This window comes from Chroicocephalus ridibundus, chromosome 1 (genome assembly GCF_963924245.1).
Source record: "Chroicocephalus ridibundus chromosome 1, bChrRid1.1, whole genome shotgun sequence".
In the NCBI taxonomy this organism is placed as follows: domain Eukaryota; kingdom Metazoa; phylum Chordata; class Aves; order Charadriiformes; family Laridae; genus Chroicocephalus; species Chroicocephalus ridibundus.
The window spans coordinates 88,609,043-88,635,682 of NC_086284.1; the positions used below are offsets into that span (position 1 = coordinate 88,609,043).

The 26,640-nt window shown below is 38.0% G+C and overlaps 1 protein-coding gene across 6 annotated transcripts in view; it reads left to right on the forward strand.

Moving 5' to 3' along the window:
* The window catches only part of CNKSR2 (connector enhancer of kinase suppressor of Ras 2), a 216,650-nt gene that overhangs the window by 96,347 nt on the left and 93,663 nt on the right, over positions 1-26,640 (forward strand). For 4 of the 6 annotated variants that reach the window (XM_063342919.1, XM_063342952.1, XM_063342942.1 and 1 more), the window contains exons 8-9: positions 3,365-3,433; positions 19,619-19,765. The exons of 1 other annotated variant lie outside the window; for it this stretch is intronic. In XM_063342919.1, the coding sequence (XP_063198989.1) occupies positions 3,365-3,433; positions 19,619-19,765 (216 nt within the window). The remainder of the gene's footprint in view (positions 1-3,364; positions 3,434-19,618; positions 19,766-26,640) is intronic. One more of the 6 variants, XM_063342929.1, reaches the window with a different exon arrangement.

Genomic DNA, 26,640 nt, shown 5'->3' on the forward strand with positions numbered 1-26,640 from the left:
CAGACTGAGAAACTGTAGTCCGCTATCTAGGGAAAAAACCAGTTGTGTGTTAAAGCATTTGTGAAAATGAGTAACGCCTTAAAGAAAGTAAGATGTCTCCTGCTTTTAAACACACAGTTCCCAGCTGCTTCCTTTAACAAAAAAAAAAAAAAAACCCACAAAAAAAAAAACCCCAAAAAAGTATGATTCTGATATATGGGAGGAGAAACATCTAAGCAGCATAGCCAGAGCAAAGTCATGATGGTGCAAATGTGATCTGACCTGTTGATGTTGACATGTTTACTGTTCCTGGTGCAATTTAACTTCTAGGAAACAGTAAGAATCCAAATTCTTTTCCTTTTGAACAAAATTTTGTGGCCTTTTTCTTCCCAATTCTGCTCCTCCTAGTGAGTCATTGGCACAATTTTTTTTTTCTGTCTGACACTTTCCTGAAAGATCACAGGAAAACACTTGCCTTTTTAATAAACACAGTAGCATGGCAGTGCTAGCAGCGTTAATGTAACATAGTATTTTTTTGTAACCCCAGTTCTGCTTTTTGTGTTTGCCATTCGAGGTGTTTGATGTCCAGCTACAAAGCCCATTAGAGTTTGGATCTTGCTGTTCAGCATTAGGAGTCATCTCTCCCAACACATCAGCCCTGCAGTTCAAAGCAGCCGAGCTCTGAAACTCGAACAGTGAGAGAACAGGGTTCCTCACAGGTCACTGCCCCGTAACAGCTTCTCCCTGGTGGTCCTGTAGCATCAGAGCAAGCTGAGCTTTCTGGTTCACGTCTTCTCTCTTCTGTTTGAAAGTGACAATTCTAAAGGGTGTATTGGTCCAGCAAGAGATTACAGCTTTCTTGTGGAGCAGCCCTTTTAGACCGTGTTGGAGAGATTCTTTTCATTCACAAAACAAATGTATTCTTCAAATAAGACCATTTTGTAATTTGGTTTTTCAATAGAAAGGAATGTTTTCTAAAGTAATAGCAAGCGGTGCATCTCCAGCAGGAGCGTATCTTTGAAGGAGGTGCTCCCGGCGTCCCCACTTACTGTGCACTGGTTGAGTTTGCAGGTTGCCCTTAGATCTCAGGGAGGAGAGGCCTTTCAGAAGAAATGATGCCAAAATCTCCACTCTGGACTTGCAAGAAATGTACTCTGGGGGGTCTAAACTTGTCTTTCAAACAGTATGGATATACTGGGGGAATGGGACAAAGACAACATTCAGCCTAAAGGACAAAACTAAATCTATTCTGAAGAATAAATCCCAAGCAGATTCTGAATATCTTGTATGATATGAATGCATGACGCTCAGCGACAGGTACTTCCATCTGTTGTTCAACTCCCCATTGAACTAAATTACCAGCTAATGAAGATAGAGCTGCAATGTGACACGCTTTGTTCTTCCTAGTAGGACTTCATGAATGGATCTTTTGCTTGATGATCAGCATATACATCGAAAAAAAGAGCGAGCTTATAAATTCTTCTCTGTTTTCCTTAGTGATGATAAAAGATACAATTTCTTTACAGCACGATCTGTATTCTTTACTTAGGAAGAAAAAGTGATAAGGAACAAGAGTTGCAACCTCTTCATAAGACCGCAGCCTTGGGACTCCTTTGTAAACGATTTTTATGTCACCTTGCAGTGTGTTCGAAGCATAATTGCAATGAGTTTTTTTTTAAAGTAGCCTTTTCCAATTTGAAGATTCTCAGACCATATTTACTGGCTTGGCAAACTGCCACACAAAATACCTATTTTATCAAGACTTAAGCTGCAAGTGCTGATGTCAATAGAGGAGAAAGTTTGTAATGTAACAAAGTCCTGTAGAGTTCAAGGGTAATGACACAAGATTCACTTGCATTGAGATTTTGAAAGTCTTAAGTGTAACTACATCTGAGCTAAAATAGCAGTATTACATAGGAGGATTATAAAGATTGTTAGAGGTATGAATGAGTAACTAAGTGTGAGTGGTGAAATGACAGGAAGAAGATAGATCATTAGAACATAATCACCAATGTTAAAATTTTTCCCCAAGTCACTCAGCCAGCACCTTTATTGCTGAAATAGTGCCAAAAAGTCAAGGCTGCTGTTTTTTGTGTCAGTAAAATTACAGTTGTACCAGCCCAGCTTGATTTAGGATGTCCTGAGCAATGTCGCCTAGGACTGAGTCATGGGTGACCCTTCTTTCAGCCTCATGTTTCACTTGGATATCTTCCATTTAAACACTGGCTTTAACTTGGGCCATGATTTATGTGCAGTTGTACTAGAAAGTCATGGCGTAGTTATGGGATGTATATTTTGAGTGGGGATGTAGTACACGGGTTATTACAATTTCAAGTCCACATTTCAGACCTGGAGCATATTCTTTAGATGACCTGTAATCTCACTGGAAAATAAATTTAATTTCATTCCTTTCTGTAAAATTCATAGCAGCTTTTTGGAAACCTACTCCTGAGCAACTTGGTTTTTTTCAAACTGTCAGTCTCACCTTCTACCTTGAAGTTGATTTAGTGCCTTCATAGGCTGGCAGCCACAGTATTGAGAGAAAAATCAAAGCGTTGTCACTCTGTGAAAAGCTGAAGGAACTTAGTTTCCTCTAAACATAGGGGTATTTTGCTCAGAAAACAGTTGGTCTACTGTAAACATAGAAGACAGAAGAAGGAAAGGTTTTGGGGGATGTCGCTTTATGGGAGAGGGTTAGTGTTTGTTGTGGGTTTTTTTGTTTGGATTTTTTCATTGTTGAGTTGTGTTTTTTGAGGCAAAAGCAAAGAACAAAACTACTTTGCTTTTTGAAAGTGTGATCGGTGTAGGATTTTGATGCTGGTTGCATTTCTTTCACCCTAATGATGACCCAGAAGCCAAGTTACTATGTAACTTGTGTGATCTTCCTAGTTGTTATCTAACCTCTCTCCTTGTGTACTCTTTGAAGAACAGTAGTTTACTGAAGTTCTCTGCAACGTATTGAAACCTTGTAGGAAAAAAAAAAGCAAGATATGAAATTTGTTTAGGAGGAATTTCCAATTAGTCTTGATAGGTTCAAAATTCAGCCAAAGATTGGCTTTCAAGGCTTAAGAGATGTCAGGCAGATTAAAGCACTCTTTTGGTGGAATTAAATTAAAAAAAAAAATCCTTAGGACTTGGATATCCTTTAATAAAGAAATATTCATAGCTTTCTTAACATTTTATTGTATTGTGTACAATGGTACAGATTATTTTTCTTCAGCAACAATGAATTGATTTGTTAAATATTTCTTTCATTCTTTATTTCACAGTAGAATGTAATTATCAATCTAACCTGATTTACATAGCTTAGCAATCATACTGCTGAAAGAGAGATGATGACCAGTAAGAACTGTATTCTTTATCATCTCTTTTATTTTAAATTCAGTCACCTGCAGATCGGTGCAAGAAAATCCATGCTGGGGATGAAGTGATTCAAGTTAACCACCAAACTGTGGTATGTATAACTATATTCTGTGTCAATTGGAGAGAGAATTGTCATGGCGCATCAGCATGTGTAGAGAAGAAATGTGTAGAAAAATGTGTTTTTATAAATCATTATTTATTCTAACATCTACATTTTCCTTTTCTCTTCTGAAACCACATGGTTCTTAAATTCATAAATTGAGACCTGATCCTATGAGTAGCACTGGACATATTGCGTTAGGCTAAATAGCTGTGGCTTGGGAGATATGTTAGGCCATTTTCTTCTTATCCATGCTCTATTGATAAACAGTTGGGTTCAGTGTAATAGAAGATTTGGGTCAAAGGGATGCAGGGAGTCGGAACTGTTGTGCCCTTGTGGGTTTAAAAGCAAGATTACTTCCTGGAAGTTGGAAAACTTACTACTTTTCAAACCTACTGGAATGTGTAGAACGTGGGTTTTGAGAACAAAGCACATAAAATTCCCATGGTGTGCCTAGGGTGTTTAGCTTAAGTTAAATACAGATTTTTAAACTTGGAAAGCTAAGATGAAACAAATTTTTCAGATATGATAGGCAAGAAAACGAATACCATACAAATTGCTCTTTGTGTGAACAGATGCATGGTAGTTCCTGGTAATTTTATTTAGGGTTGGTGAACTGTTAAAATAAAATTACCTTTTGTAAGGTAAGGCTTCATAACAGAAAAGAGCAGACTGTTAGTATAGAAAGCAACTGTTCTTTTTCAGAAGTATAAGGTTTCTTAAGAGTGATGAAAGACAATATACGGTATTAATTGCATGTGTCCTTGCCAGTAATTTAACTGACAAAAAAGTATCCTAGTTCACCATTATTAATACGAAGTCATTTGTTAAAAGTGTGTTTCGTCATTCCCCATGGGATTTCACTTCTAGCTTTAGGCCATTGTACATCATGTCAGCTCCTCTGCACAAATTAGTGTAATATTTCAGGATAACCTCCAGCTAAGTTTGATATCAAATATACTGTACATATGTGGAACTTAACTGATGGGAAGCTATCTTTTGAGCTATGCAATGTAATTTGATAAATCTAAGCAGATCAGGGTGAATTTTAATACTTTTTTTGGCCATATAGATTATTCATAAGTGTTGTATTCCATGATTACTTACAAGTACAGTTGATGACTAATTTCTTTATTTTTCTGCACTAAGAAATCTTAGGACATCAATTTAATATGAAAAACGTTTTAGAACATTATTATTTTGGCTCTCAAAATATATACATATCTGAAGAAGCACATCAACAAGCATTCATTCCTTATGCTAGCTAGCTTTTCCAACAAATTCTAATGGTGCTATATAGCAAAGTTGCCTCGTCAACTTGGAAATTTCCAATCAACTAGGCATTTATTCTAGTTTTCTTGGCACATCTACACTGCATTTATTTGGTGGAAAGATCAGATTCTTACTCCTAACACTGATAATGAAACGCTTTGAGAAGCATTAAGGTGAGCTTTCTTACCTAGTTGGATGGAATTTTGAATGTAGGATTTGGGTGTTTTGGCTTTTGAGTCAGGGAAGCTAGGCATTTTGAGATGTACAGAAAAGAGAGCTGATTGTAGTTCTAGGAAAAAGGACCATAGGGAGCTAAGACAAACCTAATTTAATTTTTCAGCAGTAAATTTTGGTGTAGAGGATATGTATAATAAGACACTAAATCTCGCATTACATATCTTCTGGCTTTGTTGTAGCAACAATATAATTAAAATAATTGGTATCTTTGATTTTGTATACAAGTAACTTCCTTGTATTTTAATGTCAACTTTCCTTAGTGGGAGTCAGGTGGCATTCTCTTAGGAATGTGATTGCATTTCCCATGTTACCTTTATAAAGGTGCATTTCATTCACTTTCCAATGTATGGAGCTCAAATATTCAATCTTTTCTACTGCACCATTTTTTAAATCTTTTTATTTCTTTTGGCAAGAGTCAAAATCAGGCCTTTTTTACTCTGGCCGTTGTCATAAGGAACTTCCTGTCCAGTTCTAAGAATCTGGGGAGAAGAGGTATTCTTACTTACAGTGATTCTTAGTTAGGAGATAAAAAATTCTGAAGATGGGACATTTTGTCTTTGCTTTTTACTGATTTTCTTTTCACACTTCGTATAGTGCTCAGCAGTTGAAAACACAGGATTTGTTTTTCAACTTGGTCCTTGTAACTTATCATACGTTATCACTCATATGAACGATAGAAATAACTATGACTAAATTTTTTAAAGATCTAACTCTAAAACTGTAGGGAAATATCGTTCACATGTAGCTGTTACTTAGGTGATGTCTTGTCATTGGAGAATCAAAATCTAAAAAAAAATAAAGTTTAAATTTATTTTAGAGTTAGAACTTTTTTTTTCTGTATTTTCTTCGGTTATTTCAGTGTATTCTGTTTGTCAAAATGAAGCTAATACCTGGCTTTCAGTACTATACGTTTCAAGGAATGAATATAAGTATGGGGAGGAGAAATTCCACACAATTATTTTAAAGACCTAACTTGCTAGCTAACGCTTTTTACAAGAATCACATTTTAATAGTTATGAGAAGTCTGTTATTTCAGAAAGCCCACTGGCTTTCAGATAAGCAGCATGACAAAGTAGGAGAATAGTTAAGTGACTTATATTGATTTTTATTATACATGTCCTAATACTGGGTGTCAAATAGTTTTAAATTCTCTATTGATATCCTCTGTTTGCTTGTAGCATTGCTTAATTTTCCTAGTATTTTGTTTGGCAGTGAATTCAAAGGATTTCAAGTGATTGCCCTGATCTTTTGCTGTGTTGATAGAAAACATGCATAACAGGATGTATTCCACTAGTTGCTAGCAGGATGTCTGCAATGTAAACATCTTCTGAATTTTTAAAATAAAAAATAATAAGATTAAGCCTAAAGTCGGTGAAAAGCTAATGTTCAGAAAATTGTCCTATAAATTGTAGTTTATTGAGCTTTGATAGCTATATGAATCTTCTGTGTCAGTTTTGCCTTACAGAATAGAATTTTTTTAAATAGCTCTGTAACTAAGAGGCATGACTCCCCCACTAGAATTAAAAGGATTTAGGCACTGTCTGTCTTCCCTTACACTACCCTGTAAATTCTATCCTTAATCTCCTCTAAAAGCCTGCCTGTCTAAACTATTTCCAATGTAAACAAACAAAAAAAAGTCATTCAGGCGATTCAGAATTTGCACTGTGCTGCAGTACTCATGTTTCTGCCCATATATAATTCAAGAGTGTATTTTGCCTCAAGGTAGTCCTCCTTTTAACCAACTGGAAGTGCAGGAAACAATATTATTGCTTACATGAATTATTACTGTTCACAGTACTGTTTGGTTGCATCAGTGATAAAGCTGTAGAGAAAATACTCCAAGCAGAAAACAGGGAGGTATAGACTCAGGATGGTGTAGGATTCTTGAATAACAGGCTGTTCTCGTGTAATCTCCTGTGCCTAGTTTCTGTATTTTGGAAGCATTTTTGTCACATTGCATGGACTTCTAATACAAGTATGATGTGACATGTGATAGACATGTGGATTTGCAAAATTTGTGTTTGTTGGCTAAAACTCATCAGAACAAATGTAAATACAGAAGACAGAAAAAATATGACAAAATAATTTGGCAAAATAGGTGAATATGGTCAGTTATCAATCTATTTCATATAGAAGCTGGTATGCTTGATGTCTTTATTGTTGAAAGTGGATTTTTTGGAATCATGTACTACGTAGGTAGCACCTAGCTTTTATATGGCATATGTTCCTTACTGTGGAAACTCCTGCGGGCTCTTGTGGGCCAAGCCAAGTCCATAGAAATTAGTTGTTGGAATTCTTTTTGTGTTTACAGTACAAAAACTTTGAGGATGGATACATCTACAAGACCATACCTTGCTTTTCTGCAAGGGTTAAAACTTAAGAAGGGTATGATACCTTCCGAGATCCTTACCCTAACTTAATCTTTGCTTAGAAAAAGTAAGGAACAGGTTTTTAAGATCACTGTAGTGAGAAGACTTCAACTTCCACAGAACCTCTCAGGGTTTGTGGGGAGCTGGCAAATTCCAGCTGATAGTTAATGCTGATCTTGGGGTGCCTATGAATCTCCAGAGTGTATGCATTCAAATGGAGTTTGCAGTAGATGTCATCTTATTTTGGGAAAAACAAAACACTTGTAAGTAGAAAAATGGTGTTGCAAATATTTCTGTTTATTCCATTTTCCTGCACTGTTTAGCAGGATCTGTTTCAGATCCAAGCTAGGTTTTTTGAACACAGATTTTTCAAACACAGTTTTGTTATTGAAGGCCTTATTAACTTGGCTTTGAAGTAAACAGTATTTCTAAAGAGGCTCAGTGGAGAAGTGGGCTGGAAGAGTATAAGGAAGGGGACAGCAGTGTCAGTCTAAGATTTTGACGTTAGATGTTTGGCACCTTATACAACAACATCCACTAACAACATCTTTCATTTAAAATAATATTTTTATGGTCTTATGATGCTTAATTTGAACAACAAAACAGTGCATCAAGATTCTCAAAGTTCAAAAGAAATATGCCTCCTGCTCAGCTTCCTTCTGTTGCTGTCATGCATGTGCTTTTATGGAAAAGGAGATAGAGTAACAGTTCCCAAATCATGATTTTAATCCTTTCCAAATCCTTGGGCTTCCTCTGTTTATAATAGTTTGTTAAAGGTTAACACTAATATTTAATTTTAAAGATAGGTGGGATTTACATCTAAAAGCTTTTTAGGTCTGTTCAGAAGTGTTAATGGAAGTCTTTATGGAAGTAACCTAGTTTTCTGCAGGGCTCTCTCCTGAACTCTTTGTAGTTTGTCAGGATATGAGGACCATACTTTGAGTTTGGCAAATTAGTCTGTCCTCCAAATTCCTTCTCAAAATTTCAGTTTTTTCTTTCTGTACAGTCTCCATAATTATTGTGTAATACTGATAAAGAAACTAAATTGTTGTGATCCTCTCAAACGGAAAAAATCTTTTGCAAATTTGCAATTCCCCTTAACATGAAATTTGTATTAAGGTTATATGGTGTTACTTATGGTCTCTTTTCTACATAGATGTGCAAATACACACAGAAATATATTATTTTATATCCCATATGTCAGGAAAGTGTACTATTGCAGAAATGAAATGTGTGAAGGAAGATGCTCTTTTGTTTCCCCACGGTGAATGCAAATGTTTTTACATGAGTATAAATGAAAAAGAGAAACAACTTGACAAATTTGACAAATGCGGATGAATTATGTTGTGCTTTCCAAGACGTATTCTCCAGGGAGAAAGGATTCTCAGGTGCTCTGAAGAAAAGGTAGGAGGTAGTCTTTTAAGGAGTTAGGAAAGTGCACGTGTATGTGTATGAGTTCATTTTAGTTTTCCACAAATATTTTTCAAATGAAGTAAATATTTGGGAAAATAAAATTAGTGGAGGTCACTGGTGGCAGCTCCACGGATAAGGTATCTCTGCTTTGAGAACTGCCCCACGCTTGTTTTTGGATTGGTAGAGTTTGAATGGGTGAGGACTCTCGGGCCAGTTCTGCAGCACAAATGCTGGATGCTCTTGTTCAGTGAAATCTCTTTTCCCTTGATCCCTGGGGCTTGTTCGGAGTTGGTGTGTGAGACACGCACCACTTTGGTGAGCACAGGCTCATTTTTATGTAAATAGCCTGCTGTGTCAGTGTGGGCACCCACTTGCACTTCTAACTCTGGCACGACAAATCAGCTAACAAACAAGTCATCATCGCACCTGTGTTAGAGCAGCATAAGCTTGGCCAGCCCACGCTGCTTCGTGTTTCTGCCAAACTGGAAATAATCTCCCTTTGTTCATTCCACGTGAAATTTTCACGCTTAACTACACATCTGTATCGCCAGCCGGTGGAATTAGTTCAGTTGTAGCAGAAGGCCAGGCTGTGCTGGCGTTCAGCAGCTACCTGTCTCCTAGATGATAACGGAGCTTAACTGTGTGAGCGCTTCTACGTTACTGTAAAGTCAGCCCGCTTGGCTTAGCTGAAAGCGATAAACCTCGTTGACTGTGCCCCAAAATGGAAAGGGAACACAACAGGGTCGCTCATAAGTCACAAGTGGTTGTGGAAGCTGCTCCGTACTCCCTCAGGTTTTTGTGAATGGCAGGTTTGGTCCTGTGGCTTTGAGTGAGCTCTTTGATCTGTGCTCCGGAGCACCGGATCCCCACCCTCTGCTGTAGAGTTATGGTGCAGTACCTAAAGAATATATGCTGGGCATGCTAAGCCTCATGTGTGGGATTGGCATGCTATTGATGGAGCTGTGTAAGTCTCAAGCACTTAGAGGTTCGGTTTACTATAGGCAGCCTTTCAGGAAGTAATAGAAAAAACTGGCACAACAGGAGCTGCCCATTCTCTCATATGACTGGGACGTGGGTTCAATGGCCATACACTGTATTTCTAGAAGTATTCCCTGCCAGCTGATGGTGGTCTTGGTCACCTGTTGCCATTTGCTGTGTCCCACAGCTCAATCAAAAACATAGATTATTTTTTTTTATTATTATTATTTTTTTTCTATCCTGGCTGTACCCCAGAATGGACAACTTTATTATCATTGAGCCCTGGTAGTTTACTCATGTGATTAGATGAACATATATGGATAACCATTCAGCAGACTATTGAGTTCTTCCATTATTTTTCTTTGGGGGAAAAAAAAGTTCTTCTGTAGTTAATGACATAGACTGCTCTGTACGGCACTGTCTGCAGTTTGGGAATACACACCTGGGCTGACTTTGAAGGCTCCAATGTCTCTCTTAGAAGCAGTGTGATTGTAGTAAGAATTCTGCTGCAGTACCAGTTGACTTTTTCTTTGGATGTCATCAGTGGGCCTTCATAGTTTCACCAATGGTGATAGCGAAGTTAGTGAGTCTGTAGCCAAATTGAGTATTTTTATAGAAGCTATACTTATGACCATAGTCAGTCCTGAGGACGTATCTGCTAAAAACTGCTGCAGTATTCTGTGGAGTATTCTTATGACCTAATTGTTAAATTCACCTTTCTGCACAGAATATACTGGGAGATAATGTATTTTAATTTATTTATTCTGTACGGTTGTTTTATGGTTTACATTTTTTCCCATATGGTAGTGTTTCTATAGAAAAAAAAGGAGTCCTCTAAGAGGTTCTGTAAATGGTATTAATATTTCCAACAGAAATATTGAAAGACAATGTGCTGCCAAAAACCTTTTGCGTATATTCCTGATAAAAAATATTTTCATATTCTCATAGTAGTTGCTACTGACTACTTATTTCGGCACAATTTGTATTTGCAGGCAATTTAAATGACAAGGCTAACAGTATATTCTCAGTAGTGAGAATACTGTAAATTCTGCCGTTAAAATAATTCTTTCAAAATTTCTTCGTCTCTGACGTGTGAAGTGTATGATTAGAGCATATGTTTTATGCCCAGGCAGCAGATAATAAGTAGAATTTAAGTTTTCTATTTGTTAACTATGGTGATGCCTATAGAACAGAATACAGATTATGTACTGTCTTTGTCTCACAAGAACAGGTTAAAAGGCTTACTGTTAGTATAAGTTCAGGTATGTGTATTTGGAAAGGAAAGCAGGTATTATTCTGCTGCTAATAATCTTCCTTTTAACTGAAATGGATGAAAACTGAAGTACACTGTAGAGAAGGAGATGAAGGGTAAGGAGAGATGTCTTCAAAGTTGTGCAAATTAATTGGCTGATGCTACAGTTGTGCACAACCTGGACTGCATATGGGTTAGGATTCAGTAGTTTTGAATACCTCTGTGCTTTGTGCAGGGAGCAGCCGTGTAACTTACACAGCTGATTTTCAGGTTCCAGCCTGATCTTGTGTTGCATAATTCATTAGCTTATCCCGATGAAGTTAGGAGGTAATTGTGAGGAAGTGTAAGGCAGCGATAGTTGTTGTAAAAGTAGATCAAAACAGTAAGAAAAGCAAGTGAATGCTGTGTCATGAGGGAGGAAAAATTAAAGCAGGGAATTTCTCTGCCTGATTTGAGTAAATGTACTCTGAATATGTAAATTTTTATTGAAAAACCCTCAGTACTGGCTTAGAACACCTCAGTGGCTTGAACACTGTACGTAGTTTAGGGCTAATTATTTTATTAGCAGTAAAATGGAATAAAAAAGGAAAGAGCTCTCATGGCTAAATAATTACTTTTAACTCCTTATCCCTGTCCTTCCTTTAGCTAAGTGATGCTATGTAAGTTTTCAGCTCAATTAAAGGCTTTTTGTTTGTTATCTTTGTTAGTTTGCTTGGTTATTTTTTACAATTTCTTTGTACACATGTTAATTTATTTTCAGTATATGAATTCAGTCCGAAGAAACATCTGTTTCAGGGATAGCAGCACTACTTATCTGCAGGGCAGCCGGGGATCTCAGGGACTTTTATTTATACATTGAAAAGGTGGGGGGGAGGGTCAAAGACTGTTGGAATTACTGACTCACTGGAATCGTCCTCAAATATTAGGTTGTGGTGATGTAAATTTAATCTGAGACGAAATTATTTACATATGTGTGTATGCATGTGTGTTTATATATATATATTTATTATTTTAATTACAGGACAACCATTTGGGCAATTTAAATATGAGAATACGCAATGCACACACACACAGGCACGTGCCTCAGACTGCCAGTGTGAGATGTAAAGCACGCAGCCGCACGAGTGAGTTACTGTAAGGCAAACGCGGCTGCGGTGGGTTAAGGCTGCAGGGTCGCTCCTGAGGAGCACGTTCCTTACGCCCTCTGCGTGAAGTGTGGGGAACTTGGCTGTTCCCTTCCCACCCCAGGAAGGATGAGGCCACCCGCATCCGTACTGCAGCTTAGTCTGTGAGAAACTGGGGTGCAGTCCAGTCGGCCTAAATCCTGCCGGTGCCTCCAGCTTGTACCACCAGCTCTCTGCACCTGCTTAGACGTTTAGCCGCGCTTCCCCGCTTGGCCTTAGTGTTTCTTCAGTGCTCGCCTGTGGCCACCCAGGGATGCTAAAATGCCCGTTCTCGGGCAGAGGAGGTCTGACCCTTGCCAGGAGCCCCGCTGAGGTGGAGGTAGGCACCTGGGCTCTCCATACGTTCCCTGGAAGCTGCTGAAACTGAGGTCAGGTGAGGACTGTAGTCTGTGCCCTCGCTGAAGAACAGGTAGGGCCTGCTTATCACAACGTGGCTTTCAAAGCCCATTCCCTGTACTAGTTTGGAATGCATTTATATTACGCAAAAAACGTGGTCGCTGGGAATTGGGACCAGAACCTTCATTTCCCTGGTCGCAACACAGGAACACGACGGTTTCCTACCTGTTGTGTGGCTGGACTGACTCGTGTGTTGCCGTCAGCACGGTGCTTTGCCTTCAGGGAAGGCCTTTAATGTGAAATTATGCACGTCTTGGTGCCTGAGACACCCTTCTAGGGTTCCTCTGAGGCTAAATAATGCCGAGATAAACATTCCGCAAGTGGAGGGGAAGGCTGGATGAAAACCCTCTGTACTCCTGGGCGAAAAGAGAGATGACTTATGGTCATCATGCTGGAGGCAGCCAGTCACTGAGGGGAAGATGCTTCAAATTTCAGAGGTCCACCAAAACTGACCCAACTGAAATCAACCTCATTTTTTAGAGTCATACCCTGAAATAGGGAAATGACATCTATTTTCCTCAAAAAATGGTACCTAGCCACTGACCTTATATCTGTAGAATAGGATATAACCAAACCCATGAAGCTGGAATCTTAGCTGTTCCCAACAAATATACTCGTTTATTTGTTCTAGGACGTTGCTAGCAATGACTCAAAAGCAAAACAGTGAGGTAGCTCTGAACTGAAGGTTGGTTGTATCAGTGAAAAGTGAAAGGTAAGCGTTGTTATTAAACAGTGTCCAGTCTTCAATATACACCTGATTCTGTGTCCCTGGATAACTCAACTTTTAGTTCCCCCATGGGTAAAACAGATGCTTGTCTCCATTACTGTGGTGCTCTGTAGTTATGTTACTAACATTTGTGATGTTTGTTGAGTTATGGTGGAACTGAGCTGTGCAAACACCCAAATAGAGCAAGGTACTAAAATTAGTCAGAAGTTATGCGCCAGATCAGATACGTTTTCTGACACAGAAATGTGATTAGAGCAGCTTAATGAGAGGCAGTAACTTCTGTATTCCGCTTTCAGTTTCGGTCCTAACTTAGTTTATTCTTGGGAAAGTCTCTGAATTGTGAGTTTTAGTTTACATAGTCAAAATGAATATGAAAATTACTTATTTCATAGTTCAGTGGTAGTAAGCAGAAGTTTCGATGAAACATCAGGCTTTGCTCAAATAAAAGATGTGATTTTCTTCAGTGTGCTTCCTGTGCAAGCTGTGTTGTTGTGACTTTGGACAACGATACAGTGACATCCTAAGAATGCACAGAACTGACTTAAGCACTAGATTGAAATTGCATTTATTTAAATAACATAGCCAAGATACTCTTTAATTAGAATCGCAGCATATGCAATCACAATATTATTAACCTCTCCTCTTTGGGACAACACTGTTATGTAAGCATGGACGTTCATTATCATGCTGGCCTAAGAAGCTGGATAAATCCCTGAGAGGCATCTGCTACTCTCCTGATGCTGCTTCTCCTACCGCATAGAGACACAGCTTTCCTCTCTGTGGTAGTCCATGTTGTAAACATCCCTCTGTGGTTTCCTCATCCAGTAATGTTTTCTGGAGGCAGAAGACCTATGGCCTTCCATTATTTTTTAAGCTTTTCAGGCATCTGCAGCTGGGGGAAAGGAAGGAGATGCTTGCTACTAACATATTTGTTTCGCAGGGCTGCCAGCTGACCATCCTCATTTCTGGCCAGTGTTCATGGGAATCAAGCTGTTAATTTAGCAGCGTGACACCAGATAGCTTCTTGTCAGATTCTGACTTGCTTAACAGCGTGCTAGGTTTGATAGACAGTGATTTGAAGTGCAGTGTTGTAGTTGCTTTTTTTTCCTTGCACAATAATTTTTATTTATAGAATGCAAGATGGGTGATGGATACGGAAGTTGTTTAAAAAACCACCCATTTCTTAAGGTGTTTTCTTCTTAGAAATTCTATTTTTTAGCTCAAAAATGAGTAAAGCTTGAAGCTTGAAATGCATGATAAGTCAAAGAGCACTGGCTACATTTCACTTATAACAGGCAGCATTGAAAGAGTAAGAATTTTGATTCTCTGCCCATTCCAGTAACTTTTAAAAATGAAACACTACAGTTGATTTTGCATATTTGCAAGAAAATAGCAGACGGCTTTGCAGTTTATATTTGGCAGGAAAACATTACTTTTCCTTCAGAAGTGTAAAGATATTACTACTTTTCTTTTACAAATCTGCAGGTCATGAATGAATTATTGTAACTGGGGAAAAAAAACAGTTTTCACTTCATGGAAGCAAAAAGCTCTCATTAACTTTTCATGGGACTCTGTTGACCCTTCGAATGGGAATATGCCTGTAAAAATATGGACTATGTTCTATTTATCATTTGACTATAATTCAAGCCTCTAGATGATGTAGTTTCAGTGCATATTGGATTTGCACACTGCTTTTAAATGACGGAGCTGTTCTGTTGCATGGTTTCATTGGGATACATGTGCTGGATTTTTCAGACTGGATCTTGTAGCATCCTAAAAATACTTGGTTTAGGTTCATCCAATTGCTTTTGAGCTGCCCTCATGTTAATATTTTACAGAGCTCTTTTCTGGCTTATAACATACAGCGGTACATACAGAAATCATGAACAAGCATGGGATTTTGAGAATACTGTCATGGGTGCAGCTGTTTAAAAAAAAAAGATACAGTGAATGGTCATGCTTACTTTCAGAAAACGGGAAAATTGGTACCAATTTTCCAAGTTTATCATAAAAGGGGGCAGTAGGTTCACCTGGGAAAAAACCGTCATTAGTTTAAGAACAACTTTTTAATAGTTTAAAATGTTGAAGTTCATGCCAACTTAGAATAAGAATTCAAAATAAAAGTTCCATTCCAGGCTGTTGTGATATTGTCCTCCAGATGTGCATGCTGCAAGCCAAAGAAAAGTTGGTGTCTTTTAAAATATGTCTGACCTTGCTCAGGGATGTCTTCTTTTCCTAGGTGGTGGCTGGGGGAGAAGACCCCTGTAACTGCCTTCTGCTATTTGGGGTAATGGGTGCCGGGATATTCCAGGTCGTAGAGAAGCTGGTGGGAAGTGAGATGGAGAGGCAGGGGAGATGAGGAGGATGAGTCAGAACTGGGTGTAGCTGTGCGGGGCTCCTGAGTGCCCATCTTGTCCTGCTGAAGCAACTTGGATGGTGGTCCTGGGTGTCTCTGGAGCATGCTGGTGAGGCTTCTCAGCCTCGCCACAACCTCTGGGCATACAGTGGTGGGATGAGATGAGATATTTGGAGGTAGCTTGGTGCTGATGCTCCAGTCACCCTGCCCACAGGCTCGCTTCTCCTGGCACAGAGCCCTGCCCTCCCCTTGGGGAGGATGGTGGCCCTTCCCCCAGCAGCACTGTTCATCTGACCTTGGTTTATTGCTCCTCAGGTGGTGTGGGCTACCCTTTCTGTCCCTCCTTTATCTTGGCAGTAGACTCCTCCAGCAAAGGTGCTGTTATCTCCTTGGCAGGAAGTGGTCAGCATGACTCCACAGGGCACCCTGTGGTGCTCTCTCCTCTCCCTCTTCCCCTAGTTCCCCTGTCTTTGCAAGCCATGCTCACCTTCCCTTGCTGCTCCTTAAGTCCATGTTCTTCCTTCTTCCTCCCCCAGAAACCACCTGTGGCCTGTCCTGCTTTAAAGTCCACCTTTCCACGAGGTGTGCTGTGCTCCCTCGGGCACCCAGGCTTGCACCCATGCAGTGGGCGCGCTTACCCGCCCAGGGAGGGCTCCCAGTATTACCCAGGGACTGGCTAATTTGTACCTGTGGCTGGCGGACAGCCCACTGGCTGCCCTTGGTCCTCCCTGCGCTCGGCCATGAGGGATTCAGGCACTGCTCAGCAAAACCCAACGCTGGGCTTCGGCTGCCACTAAAGAGACCTCTCCTGGCTACTGCATGTTGATGGCCATTGGTTTAACAATGTAAATTTATTTTAAAGCAAGCAGCAGTAACTTGCTTGGTCCTTCAAAGTGGCTACCTGCTCAGTATAGTGCACTGATTTAAAAATTAATGGCTTCGGTTGTTTTAATATAAATAAAGTTGACTGCTGATATAGTCCTTTTACTTATCTATTGAATTTTCAGACCAGTAATAAAACGTTCTTATTACTATCCATTTTTGCAATACGTGAGCAGGATAAAGAATGTGGTAGGGACTTTGAAAGCTCTGCCTGAAAACTTGATGATTAGAAGTTGAGAATTTATAACTGTGGTGGTAATGAGAAAGGGGAAGATCCTGAGGAGAGATTAGAGAGAATAACTTCAAATCATACTTAAAAGAAAGTATAGATTAAATATCACTGAACTGGATTTCTGGAAAACAGTTTTCAGTTCCAGATATGTTCACTGCCTTTTCCTCTTTCCAGCCTGACCTTCTCAAATAAGATTGCTTCTGTTTAGTCTCTGTCAATATGAATTTTGATGGGATCTAAACTATGTGGGAACTGAAAAGCATGCCTCCAATGTGGATATTAATTTCCTTCAATTTATTGTTGACAGCCTCTTATGTGACTTATTCCTCTTAGGCCAACTCAGTCGTTTCTGTTCAAAAGATGAGAAGCAACCAGGGATGGTCTGAACCAGCCAGAAAACTCCTGTCAGGGAATAAAGGAAAATCAGAGGATGAACTTCATTTGAAAATCAGTAGTAAACTCAGAGTTTTCCTATGAAAAAAAAAAAAAGTTAAATTGTTTATATTCATGAGCTTCTAAATTAAATGCATCAGATTTAGTGCTTTGGAGTGATTTATTTTTTTTTCTTTAATGCCCCTAACTCTCGTAAAGAGACTAGATAATCTCCCATTTATTGCATTGTAAGACGTAGTTGAAATACATGATACAGGTTATCTCTGCAAAGTATGAAAGTGCATTTAAAATAATTTTAAAACTGCTATCATAAAAAAACCCACCCAGTTTTATTTATATTCCTCTGGCTATTTCAGTGGCTTTAAAGCACAGCTTTCGCATGCAGCGTCCTACCAACTTAAATGGCAAGAATTTTACAGTCCGAGTCCTTAACTGGGACCACATCGTGTTTTCCTCAAGGCTCCCTGTGCTGCTTTATTCAGCAAAAGGATTCCCCTCCAGATATCTGTCTTCAGCTGTTACATTAGGGAATTAAAGTGTACAGTAGCTTATGTACAGAGATACCTTACGTGAACTGTAGGCCTTTAATTCCTGCTTTTGAGTAGCAAATGGAACCTTGCGTATGCCCAAGGTGACATGGAACTATGGGGGATATATTATTTCTAAGTAGTGGTGGAAGTTTCTCCGAGTAAGAAAACAGTATTGTAAATGGCAAGGTATTTTTTTCGACGCTGTTGAAACAGAATGGAGGCTTCACAGGGATAAGGGAATTGAGATGAAGTTGATTATGTTCATGTTTCTTTTTATTCGAAGTATAATAGCCATATGCCTAGTACATTGGACTGAAAATAAGAATTACAGCATGCTTGGAAGTCTTCTGTGGAAGGTGGAAAATATTCCATAAAGATGCATGTTGTTAACACCCTGTTTCTTTGTTTACAATAATATTACTGTAGAAGCGCATCCTGAATATAATGAACTTTGCTGTGGTGAAAACAGGACAGGTAGGTTCACAGTAGCTGAGGAAGAGTGGTGAGGTTTGAACCTGGTCTGTGATTCAGGGTTGCTGGTAAGCATTAGCATTGGCTTAAGTGGCGTGCTCGTGTGGGAGTATCAGCTCTTGAGTGATATTAAGCAAACAAAGTGAGTTTCGGTGTAACGGGGAATAAGGTAAAAAATAAATAGCAGCAACCTACGTGTGATTACCTTGCTTAAACAGAGGTAACAAATATATATTTGTGTCATATTGCACTATACCAATTATAAGGAACATCTGCATTCCTTGGTTTTTAAATATATTTTACAAATTTTTTTTCAAATATGTTGACATGATAGAAAGTAACCTTTTTAAGATGATGTTACCTTATCACTTCAGAGTTCTAGATGTCTTGTCAGTTAGAATTTCATTTCTCAGTTAGATAGTTTTCTTCTTAACATTGTTCTTGTAAAGGTTGCAAAAGCAGGAAAATATTTGTAACAGTGATCCTTTAAACAGGAGAAGTTTATTTAGAGGGGGAGAGAGAAAAAGGTAGAAAAGCTGTCAAGTTTACAGAAATAATCACTTTCTAAATCTACAGGCCAAGGGATGTATGATTCTGTGTATTGCCACTCTAGGTACCAAATCTGAAAATGCAGGGATTGAATATCTTAAAGCATTTCAGGATAGATACCTAAAATCAGGCATTATTTAGACTGAAAACCATTGTCGTGAGTTGTACTGTTTTAATATTTGAAGTATTTTGTTCAAAAATGCAAAGTAAATGATTCAGAAAGTTCTATCCTGTGTTTATAAATAAAGACTTGTTGCTTTCCATGTTAGTCAAATTCTTAATTTTAGCATATTTCAAAATGCTGTATTTCCGTTAGGAAAACTTTACTAATACTCAAGTAGAGGCTGGACTACATTTCTGTCATTAATTTACTATATTTGTTTCTGAAATTGTCATGAAAGGAGTACTATTTAAAAAAAATGGCCTTGTGATTCTGATTTTATTTTTATAGCAGTGTGAAGAGTAGAAGATTTTCCTGAACTGGTTTGTGCTTGCATAAGCTGCTAGGAGTAGAAGTAGTATGACTACATGTGGTTAGTGGTCTTTAAATAGTAACTATGGAGTATAAAATGCTCAGTTTTGAATTGAACTGTTGGGGCAGAAGCCAGGGCTTTTTAACCTTCTAGTCTCTAAAGTCTATGTACCAGAGCTAATTTTGAAAACACTTTGAGATTTAATTGTGCATTTACAGTGGAGTAACAGTAGTTTATTAACTCTAAAACCTGAAATGATGCATATCCATCTTAATGCATTATAATAATTTTAGTTGACATTATTTTTATGCAGTAATTTATTTTTGACGTTTCTAGAGTTAATCTCCTTTAATATATATATACACTCCTATTATGTTATTTTACTAATCTTATTTAAAAAGGGAACATTACATATTGAATACTGTACCTCAATTTTATTGTACTGATTTTACTGGTTACCAGGTGGGGTGGCAGTTGAAAAATTTGGTGAATGCACTACGAGAGGATCCGAGTGGTGTTATCTTAACTTTGAAAAAGCGACCTCAGAGCATGCTTACCTCAGCACCAGCTTTACTGAAAAATATGAGATGGAAGCCCCTTGCTCTGCAGGTAATGAAGCTTAATCATAAGTCATACACCATCATTTTAACTATAGATTATCTCAATGATGCTTTATTGTGCTTCATCTCAGCAGCATATGGATTTACTCTTGTATACTTTGAAAAATTGTCTCTGAAATGATTTCTCTGCAGTTTGCTCTCATAGGCTCAATTGAAGTTAAGCCTGTTATTAGAACTTTTCAAAGTTAAGAAGTAATCATCCCGATGTTTTACGATGCAGAAAGGTAGCCCCAGATAACTTTTCTAGCCGAGGGGAAACAAGCATACTTCAGAAACTGATAAATTTTAGTTTGACTTCTTGTTCAGCTCTCAGTGCGGTATAAACTTAAAGAAAGACGGGAGAAAAAGATCATGAGTTCTCAGTTTGATCGATCATCGAGTTACAGGAAAAGGTATAAGGGGATTTTATTCAATAAACCACTTGACCATCAAACTTTCCTTATGTAAATAAAGTCACATTCATGTCAGAGTTGTTGTTGAATCGAACCCTTGCACATAAAGAGGTGTAGCACAGGATGTCCGGCTGGACCTTTGATTTTAGTAAGCCTGCAATGAGCTGAAAACCATGGAATGGTTTCATTAAAGCTTTCGTGTTTCACTCAAGGATAAAACATCAATGTGATGGATTACTCTAGGAAATAAAAGTTATGTCCAGACTGATGAAAGCATGTAACCAACAGATGGAACTGACAAATAATCCCTTTTTTTCCTTCAGTTTGGATAGAACAATGTTTAGAAATTTATTTTCTTTGCATAAAGAATGCATTCTTTGGGACATTTTTATTATCACTATAAAAAGTCTAATTTAAAATTAAGTACATTTGAGACAGAAAAGACTTCTGCAAAGTTCAGGCAAAATGAAAATGAGATATGGAAATGCCACGGCCAGTAGCCGTGGTCTTTGCTATCTAAAATATTAAGAGATTCATAAAAAGAACTAATGCAATGAAGAATGTCTTTTAAATACGTATATATATATATGTGTGTGTGTATATATATATGAAAATAAATTATTTTATAGTGGTTAAATGCATCACTGTCTTTGAAACTGAGTAAGTTTTTAAATGATTGAGATATCCTGGTCTTTCAGATATAAATTACTGACTAGACATGTGACAAAAAACTTTGAACCCAAAATATCTTATTACTGTCTGAACCTAAAATTGCAAATCTGTATGCATGATATGAGAGTATGAATATCCATACTTGAAGGCTGCACTTTTATCATAGCTTTAGTAAGAATATAAATGAAAAATACACACCATTGCCTTAAATGGCATGAAATACTTTCAGTCTAAATCCTCTTTGGGTGGGTTTGGTATTTCTGTGGGTGAATTGGGTCATTCTCCTGGATATTGATTTTTGCTTCGCTGTATCATTTGCTGCTAGAATAATTACACTGAAGACCCCACAACAGAAGTTTCTGACATGGGTCATTGATGCAGACAATAGCAAATCAGTGATTAATTCAAGACAGGGTACTCCAAAAGGGTGAGAAGAAATTGGATAGAAACCAATTTCCACCATTTAAACTAAGTCCCGTAGGAAAGTGAGGATGCCTGTGGTCCTTTTACAGTGAATGCAGTCATGAGCTACAGTTGTGGACCGGCTTGAAACTCCGCACTCACTTCCAGAAGCAAAAATCCAGTCATCTTTTAGCGTGTTTTATTTGGCTCTGATTTACATCTCACCATCCTTAGGTCAATACAAATACTAGGGTGTTATTCAACTAATCTAACTTTAAATATCTGGAGTACCTACATATCATTCAGGTTTCTCATTTTTACTCCTTTTGGCCAGCAGACACAAATAACAGTTACTCGCTCATTCATCTTGATCTATTTTAGGCTGATCTACCTTAGGATGAGGTGAATTGGGCCCTGCGCATGCCTCTCTCTCTCTCCATTTGTTGATAAAGGGAGTCTGGAAAGCTAGCTTGAATGTAGATTATCTGTATTAGATAAGACGAGACTGACCCTAGACAGAGGTTTCCTGTAATCTTACAGGTTTGGGGAGGGGGGCGGGGAATGGGAGTATTGGTTTTGGTGTGGGTTTTTTGCTGATAGCATAGAAAATATAAATATTTTTAAGGTTAATATAAGTACAAATAGAGATACTGTTAAACATTAGAGCTATAATTCTGGTATCACAATGATGTTGTCCTGATTTTATCAAGCATGGCACCAGGAAAAGGCCAGAACCTCATTCAGCACTTAATGTGTGCAGTGTGCATATGTGTGTCTGTTGTAATTTGTGATTTTAGTGTGAGAAACAACAGTTGTCTTAAGTAGACTGAGTGTCAAAAAAGCTCCAGGGCGAAGCGAAGACAAACTTCAGAAGCTGCATAATGTGGAGATTTCTGTTGTTAATTTATGCAGATCAGAGGTGAACAGCTGTTAAAGTCAGCTGCTGTTAGTTTAAATGTAACCTAAGTGTGAAATCGGTCCTGTATGTTTGATTAATAACAAGCAGCGAAAGCAGTCAGAGAGCAGGGTAATTTTATTGCTATTAAAAATATGAAGAAATGATGTTTATTTAACAGAATCTACTTCCAAAATTTCTGAAAAAAAAACCCAAACAACTTCAGAAAAGCTGTATGTTTTGGAATTGCAATTTGCCCTATGGCTGTTGTGAAATTTCTTATGTTCCTGATTCACGTAAGGGTGCTATTCTTTAATAGGAGCTTGGGAGACAGTGTGAGAGGAGCGGGGGAAAGCGATAGCGAACAGGAAGAAAACAAGGAGATGCAGTACTTCCATCACCTTTGGAAGCAGGGGAAATTATGATAACTTGTTTTCCTATATCAGGATGTCATGAAATAATTGAGAATGTTCTAACTGTGCTGACATCCCAGAGCTAAGTTAATTGAACCATATGTATTATTCAACAGACACAAGCTATAAGGAAATTATGACTCAGTAATAATTCCGTTAAAGTACAAAATATGAGCAAAATATTCAAAAGACTCTAGAATAAGATATGGGGATGAAATTCTGACAAAATGGGAATTAGCATCTGCAGACTGGCTGCTGTGAGTTTTTTGGTTCTGCAAATGGAGTGAACAGAGGAAAAATGTGGTGTCACATCCCAATCAAATTGCAATGAATGGAGAAGGTGGAAATTTACCCCAACGTAAGGAAGCTGACACAAAAGCAGAGACTGTTTTTGTATGTACCCCACCAGTGAATATGTTTAACAGCTGTTGTAGCAAATGTAGAAGGTAAATATTTCAGTGAATTAAATTGAGCTCATTTACATTGAGATTTACATTAAGATGTTTTAATTGAGAGTCTTCAGAACGTAGTTTTAGCTGAAAGTGAATAATACTGAGGCATTTTTGGTAAATGGTATTTTGCTCGTTTAGTCAATAATGGTATGTAAGGACATGAAGTTTGCTACTTGCAGCTACATGAAAAACTAGACTTAATAGAGGGATACTAAGTATGCCTGTAAGTTGAGAAAGTGACAGACAAGTCTTCCAGTTCAGGCAGTATGCGCTAGCAGTGTACCAAGCAGTTTGGTGTGTGAGTGACAGGGCGCCCTGGTAATTAAACTATGCATTCTGATAATGAAATTTTTAAGAGCTTGCTGTCCACTGGTAGTGATCTAGATTAGCTATATGCCAGCTTTCTGGCATATGGTCTCTGGGTGTGGAAAACGCTTTTCGATCATTCAGGTTTTAACTGGTTACTAATTGATATAAATACTTCTTAGAACGTTCAGTGGTTTACTTTGAACAGCTCTGCCTTCACATTGCAGTCTTGCCATGAATTATGAGTTAAATGCAGTCTACGTAATTATTGATTAATTCTTTGGGACTTATTTTTTTTTCCTTTTGTCAGAAATGCAGTATATTCATTCTTTTCACAAATATTTTTATCCTTAGAATAAATATGAAAGGTTAGGGGAAAGAAAGAAGAAGAAGAAGAATTATGCATCTTGTGTAGCGGTCCTGAAACTGATATAAAATTGCTTGATGTACAGTAAAATAATACAGTTAGCCTATGGCTATATATACTATGCACCATTACATAATGAGTTTGTATTTACAAATGCATTAATTCCAGCTCTAAGGTCAATCAGTACAGAAAAAAAAATATCCTTTTTTTCCCCTTATGTCCTGATTAAAGGAAGTGCTGGGGCTTTTTTGTTTTCCGTCACTTGACGATTGTCTGTTTTAATATCCATCAGTATCCAGCTTCTTACAGATAATCAGAATTCTTCCTTGATGCATTCTGGAATCATGTCTGAATTTGTGAAGAGATTTTTCAGCCTGTGTTTTCTTAATTGCTTTTCTAACATTTGAATTAGGCAGCTGTGGCCTTGGGGGATTTTGTGGTTGCCTTTGCAATTGAAGATATTTATTAATATGGTATTGTACCATAAATATTCAGGTGTTATGCTTGCAAGAGAAATCTTACTAAATTTGCCTTTCAGTTGCTTTTTCTGATACTCTGATCTGTTGTGTGAAAGCCTAGAATGATATTTCAGATTGCAATGTTTGTATTTCTGACTGCTACTGGATGTGGCAAACAAACCAAATAAGTTTTTAACCTTTTTTTTTCTTTTTTTTTTTTCTTACTTGATATAGAGGTTACTCCGTTATCTTTGAACTCTCCACATTTTTTGTCTGGTTCAAAACCTAACAAATAAATGTCCTCTACTCTAGATTGTCTGTTTTATTTCTCCTTCCCACTTTGTGTTATTTTGGGGAGTTTTCAAAGGGAGACTGCCCAAAGCACTGTTTGAACAAGGGTGGAAGGTTCGATAGGGTAGATTCTTGGAGCATAAGAAATCTTATGTAAGTCGCCATCATGATGCTAGCAAGAAGCTAGCTGCAAAGTCTTCCTGTGCATTCTGGAAAATGCTTTGTTAATTAGTCAAAAGAAACTGGACTTTGACTACAGTGTGGAAGACTCTTCATCCAGTTTCTTTATAATACAGCTGGCAGGTCCAGCTGCCGGCCACATCTTGTGTGTTGACTTGGAAAAAAAACCTTCTGACCCCTCTTAAACACTGTCACGCTCTTCACCAAGCTTATTTAAATGTCACCTTTTGTATATTTAAAATAGTTTACTGTACTGTTTTGTATGTGATTAAATTGTACCAATATAAAATCACCAACAGCTCAGTATCTAGTTTTTTGAACAGACTTTATTTTGGATTAGATATGCATAATGTCTCTGCTATGGTATGTATCTCATCTCCACTATGAACTATTCAGCTTTCCAGCCTCCTAAGAAGCAACATCAACAATAACAACGGAGTCCTTCGTTTGAGAGAAAATGCTACTTTTATTATTTTTATTTTGTAATTTTGCTTACTTAATTTTATTGCCTGCTTCATTTATCTAGACATAATATTATATTCTGTTTTCATCATTTATGATTAGAATTAATGACCTCACACTTTTTAATCATTAAATTTGAATAAAATACTAACTTGTTGGCTTCAGTTGCTTAGTTGTCTTTTAACTACATGGGAATTGGGCAATCTTTGCAGCACTGTTAAAATGCATTCTGACTGGCTTTTCCTACAGAGTATGAATTAGTTATAGTATTTCATTACTTCATGTCATGGTTGATCTTCTAAAAAGTTTATTTTATTGGAAACATTCTGTTCAATAAATTGGCATAACCTTGGTCCAATATGAAAAATATATTAGCAGTAAAATCTGTTTACTGATGCAAATACTGTATAAAGACATTACCACTTAAAATTTTGTATTGGTTTTGCTTATGTTTTTAAAAATTGTATGTCTTTTTCTGGAGTAATGTTTCTCAAACTATATATTGCAGCTTCCAAGGGAGTTAATGAAAGGTTCAAGGAGTTTCAAAAAACATTAAAAAGAATTTTAGATAGTATATGTTAAAGATTAATTATATTCATTGTTCAGAGGGAAAAAAAGGCAAAAATAATATGCTGACTTAACTGAGAGGGCATCCTCTCAGTTCCTTCAGGATTGGGGATGGGAGAAGCAGCAATAGGTCCTGGTAGCAAGAGGGAGGTAGGGACTGCAGGGCAGAGCTAACCAAGGGCAGAGCAGCTGCTGGTGGAGAGGGAAACAGGGGTGTCTGTGCTGTCAGTCAGTACTTACAGGCGAATTGCCCCTGTGCTGGGGAAACTGAGCTGCTGTAAGTAAAGACGGTTAGCTGTCTGTTCCCTGGCCAGCTGACAATTTGGGAAAGGGTCCATAAAGACTAATAATCCTGAAGGAGAATGGTGCATCCAAAATGTTTGAGAAATAGTACTCCAAAATGTATTGAAATATGGATTTTGTGTCTGTCGTTGCGGGTTAACATTGATTCAGGGTCTTTTGTGAGACATTTTTGAGGCTATTCCAGTTTTAATATGTAACTTCTAAACTTTCTCTGTCGGGCTGTTCCCACGGGTCAAGTATTTAACTCTTTGGATCTGAAAAATTTTTAGTTTTATTGCTGTTTCAGCAATCCCACCAAAAGGGACTGCAGCAGGGAAAAGCTCTGGTCCTTGGAAGAGAATTAACTCAGTGATAACACTGATCTCCAAGGCGTCCAATTCAGAAATACTTGAATGGAGTTCCATGTGTTTTTGTTTTCAGTGTTCCTGCATATGGTCCACTGAATGGCTGCCATTGAACTGGAGAGCTATATGGGCGGATTTACTTGCAGGTGCACAGATTGACTTGAACTGAAGGGTTCATGTCTCTCTAAATTACAATGCAAAATGCTGTGTAGATGCACCTTACCTGCAGACCATGTTCTGAAGACTCTCTTTTCAACCAGGGGGGCCTGAAGACTTTTAATTCCTTATAAAATGAAAGCTGAACTCCTCCAGCACAAGGTGGTAGTTACAGCAGTGCTCTCAGTATGTAGAGCTGCTACC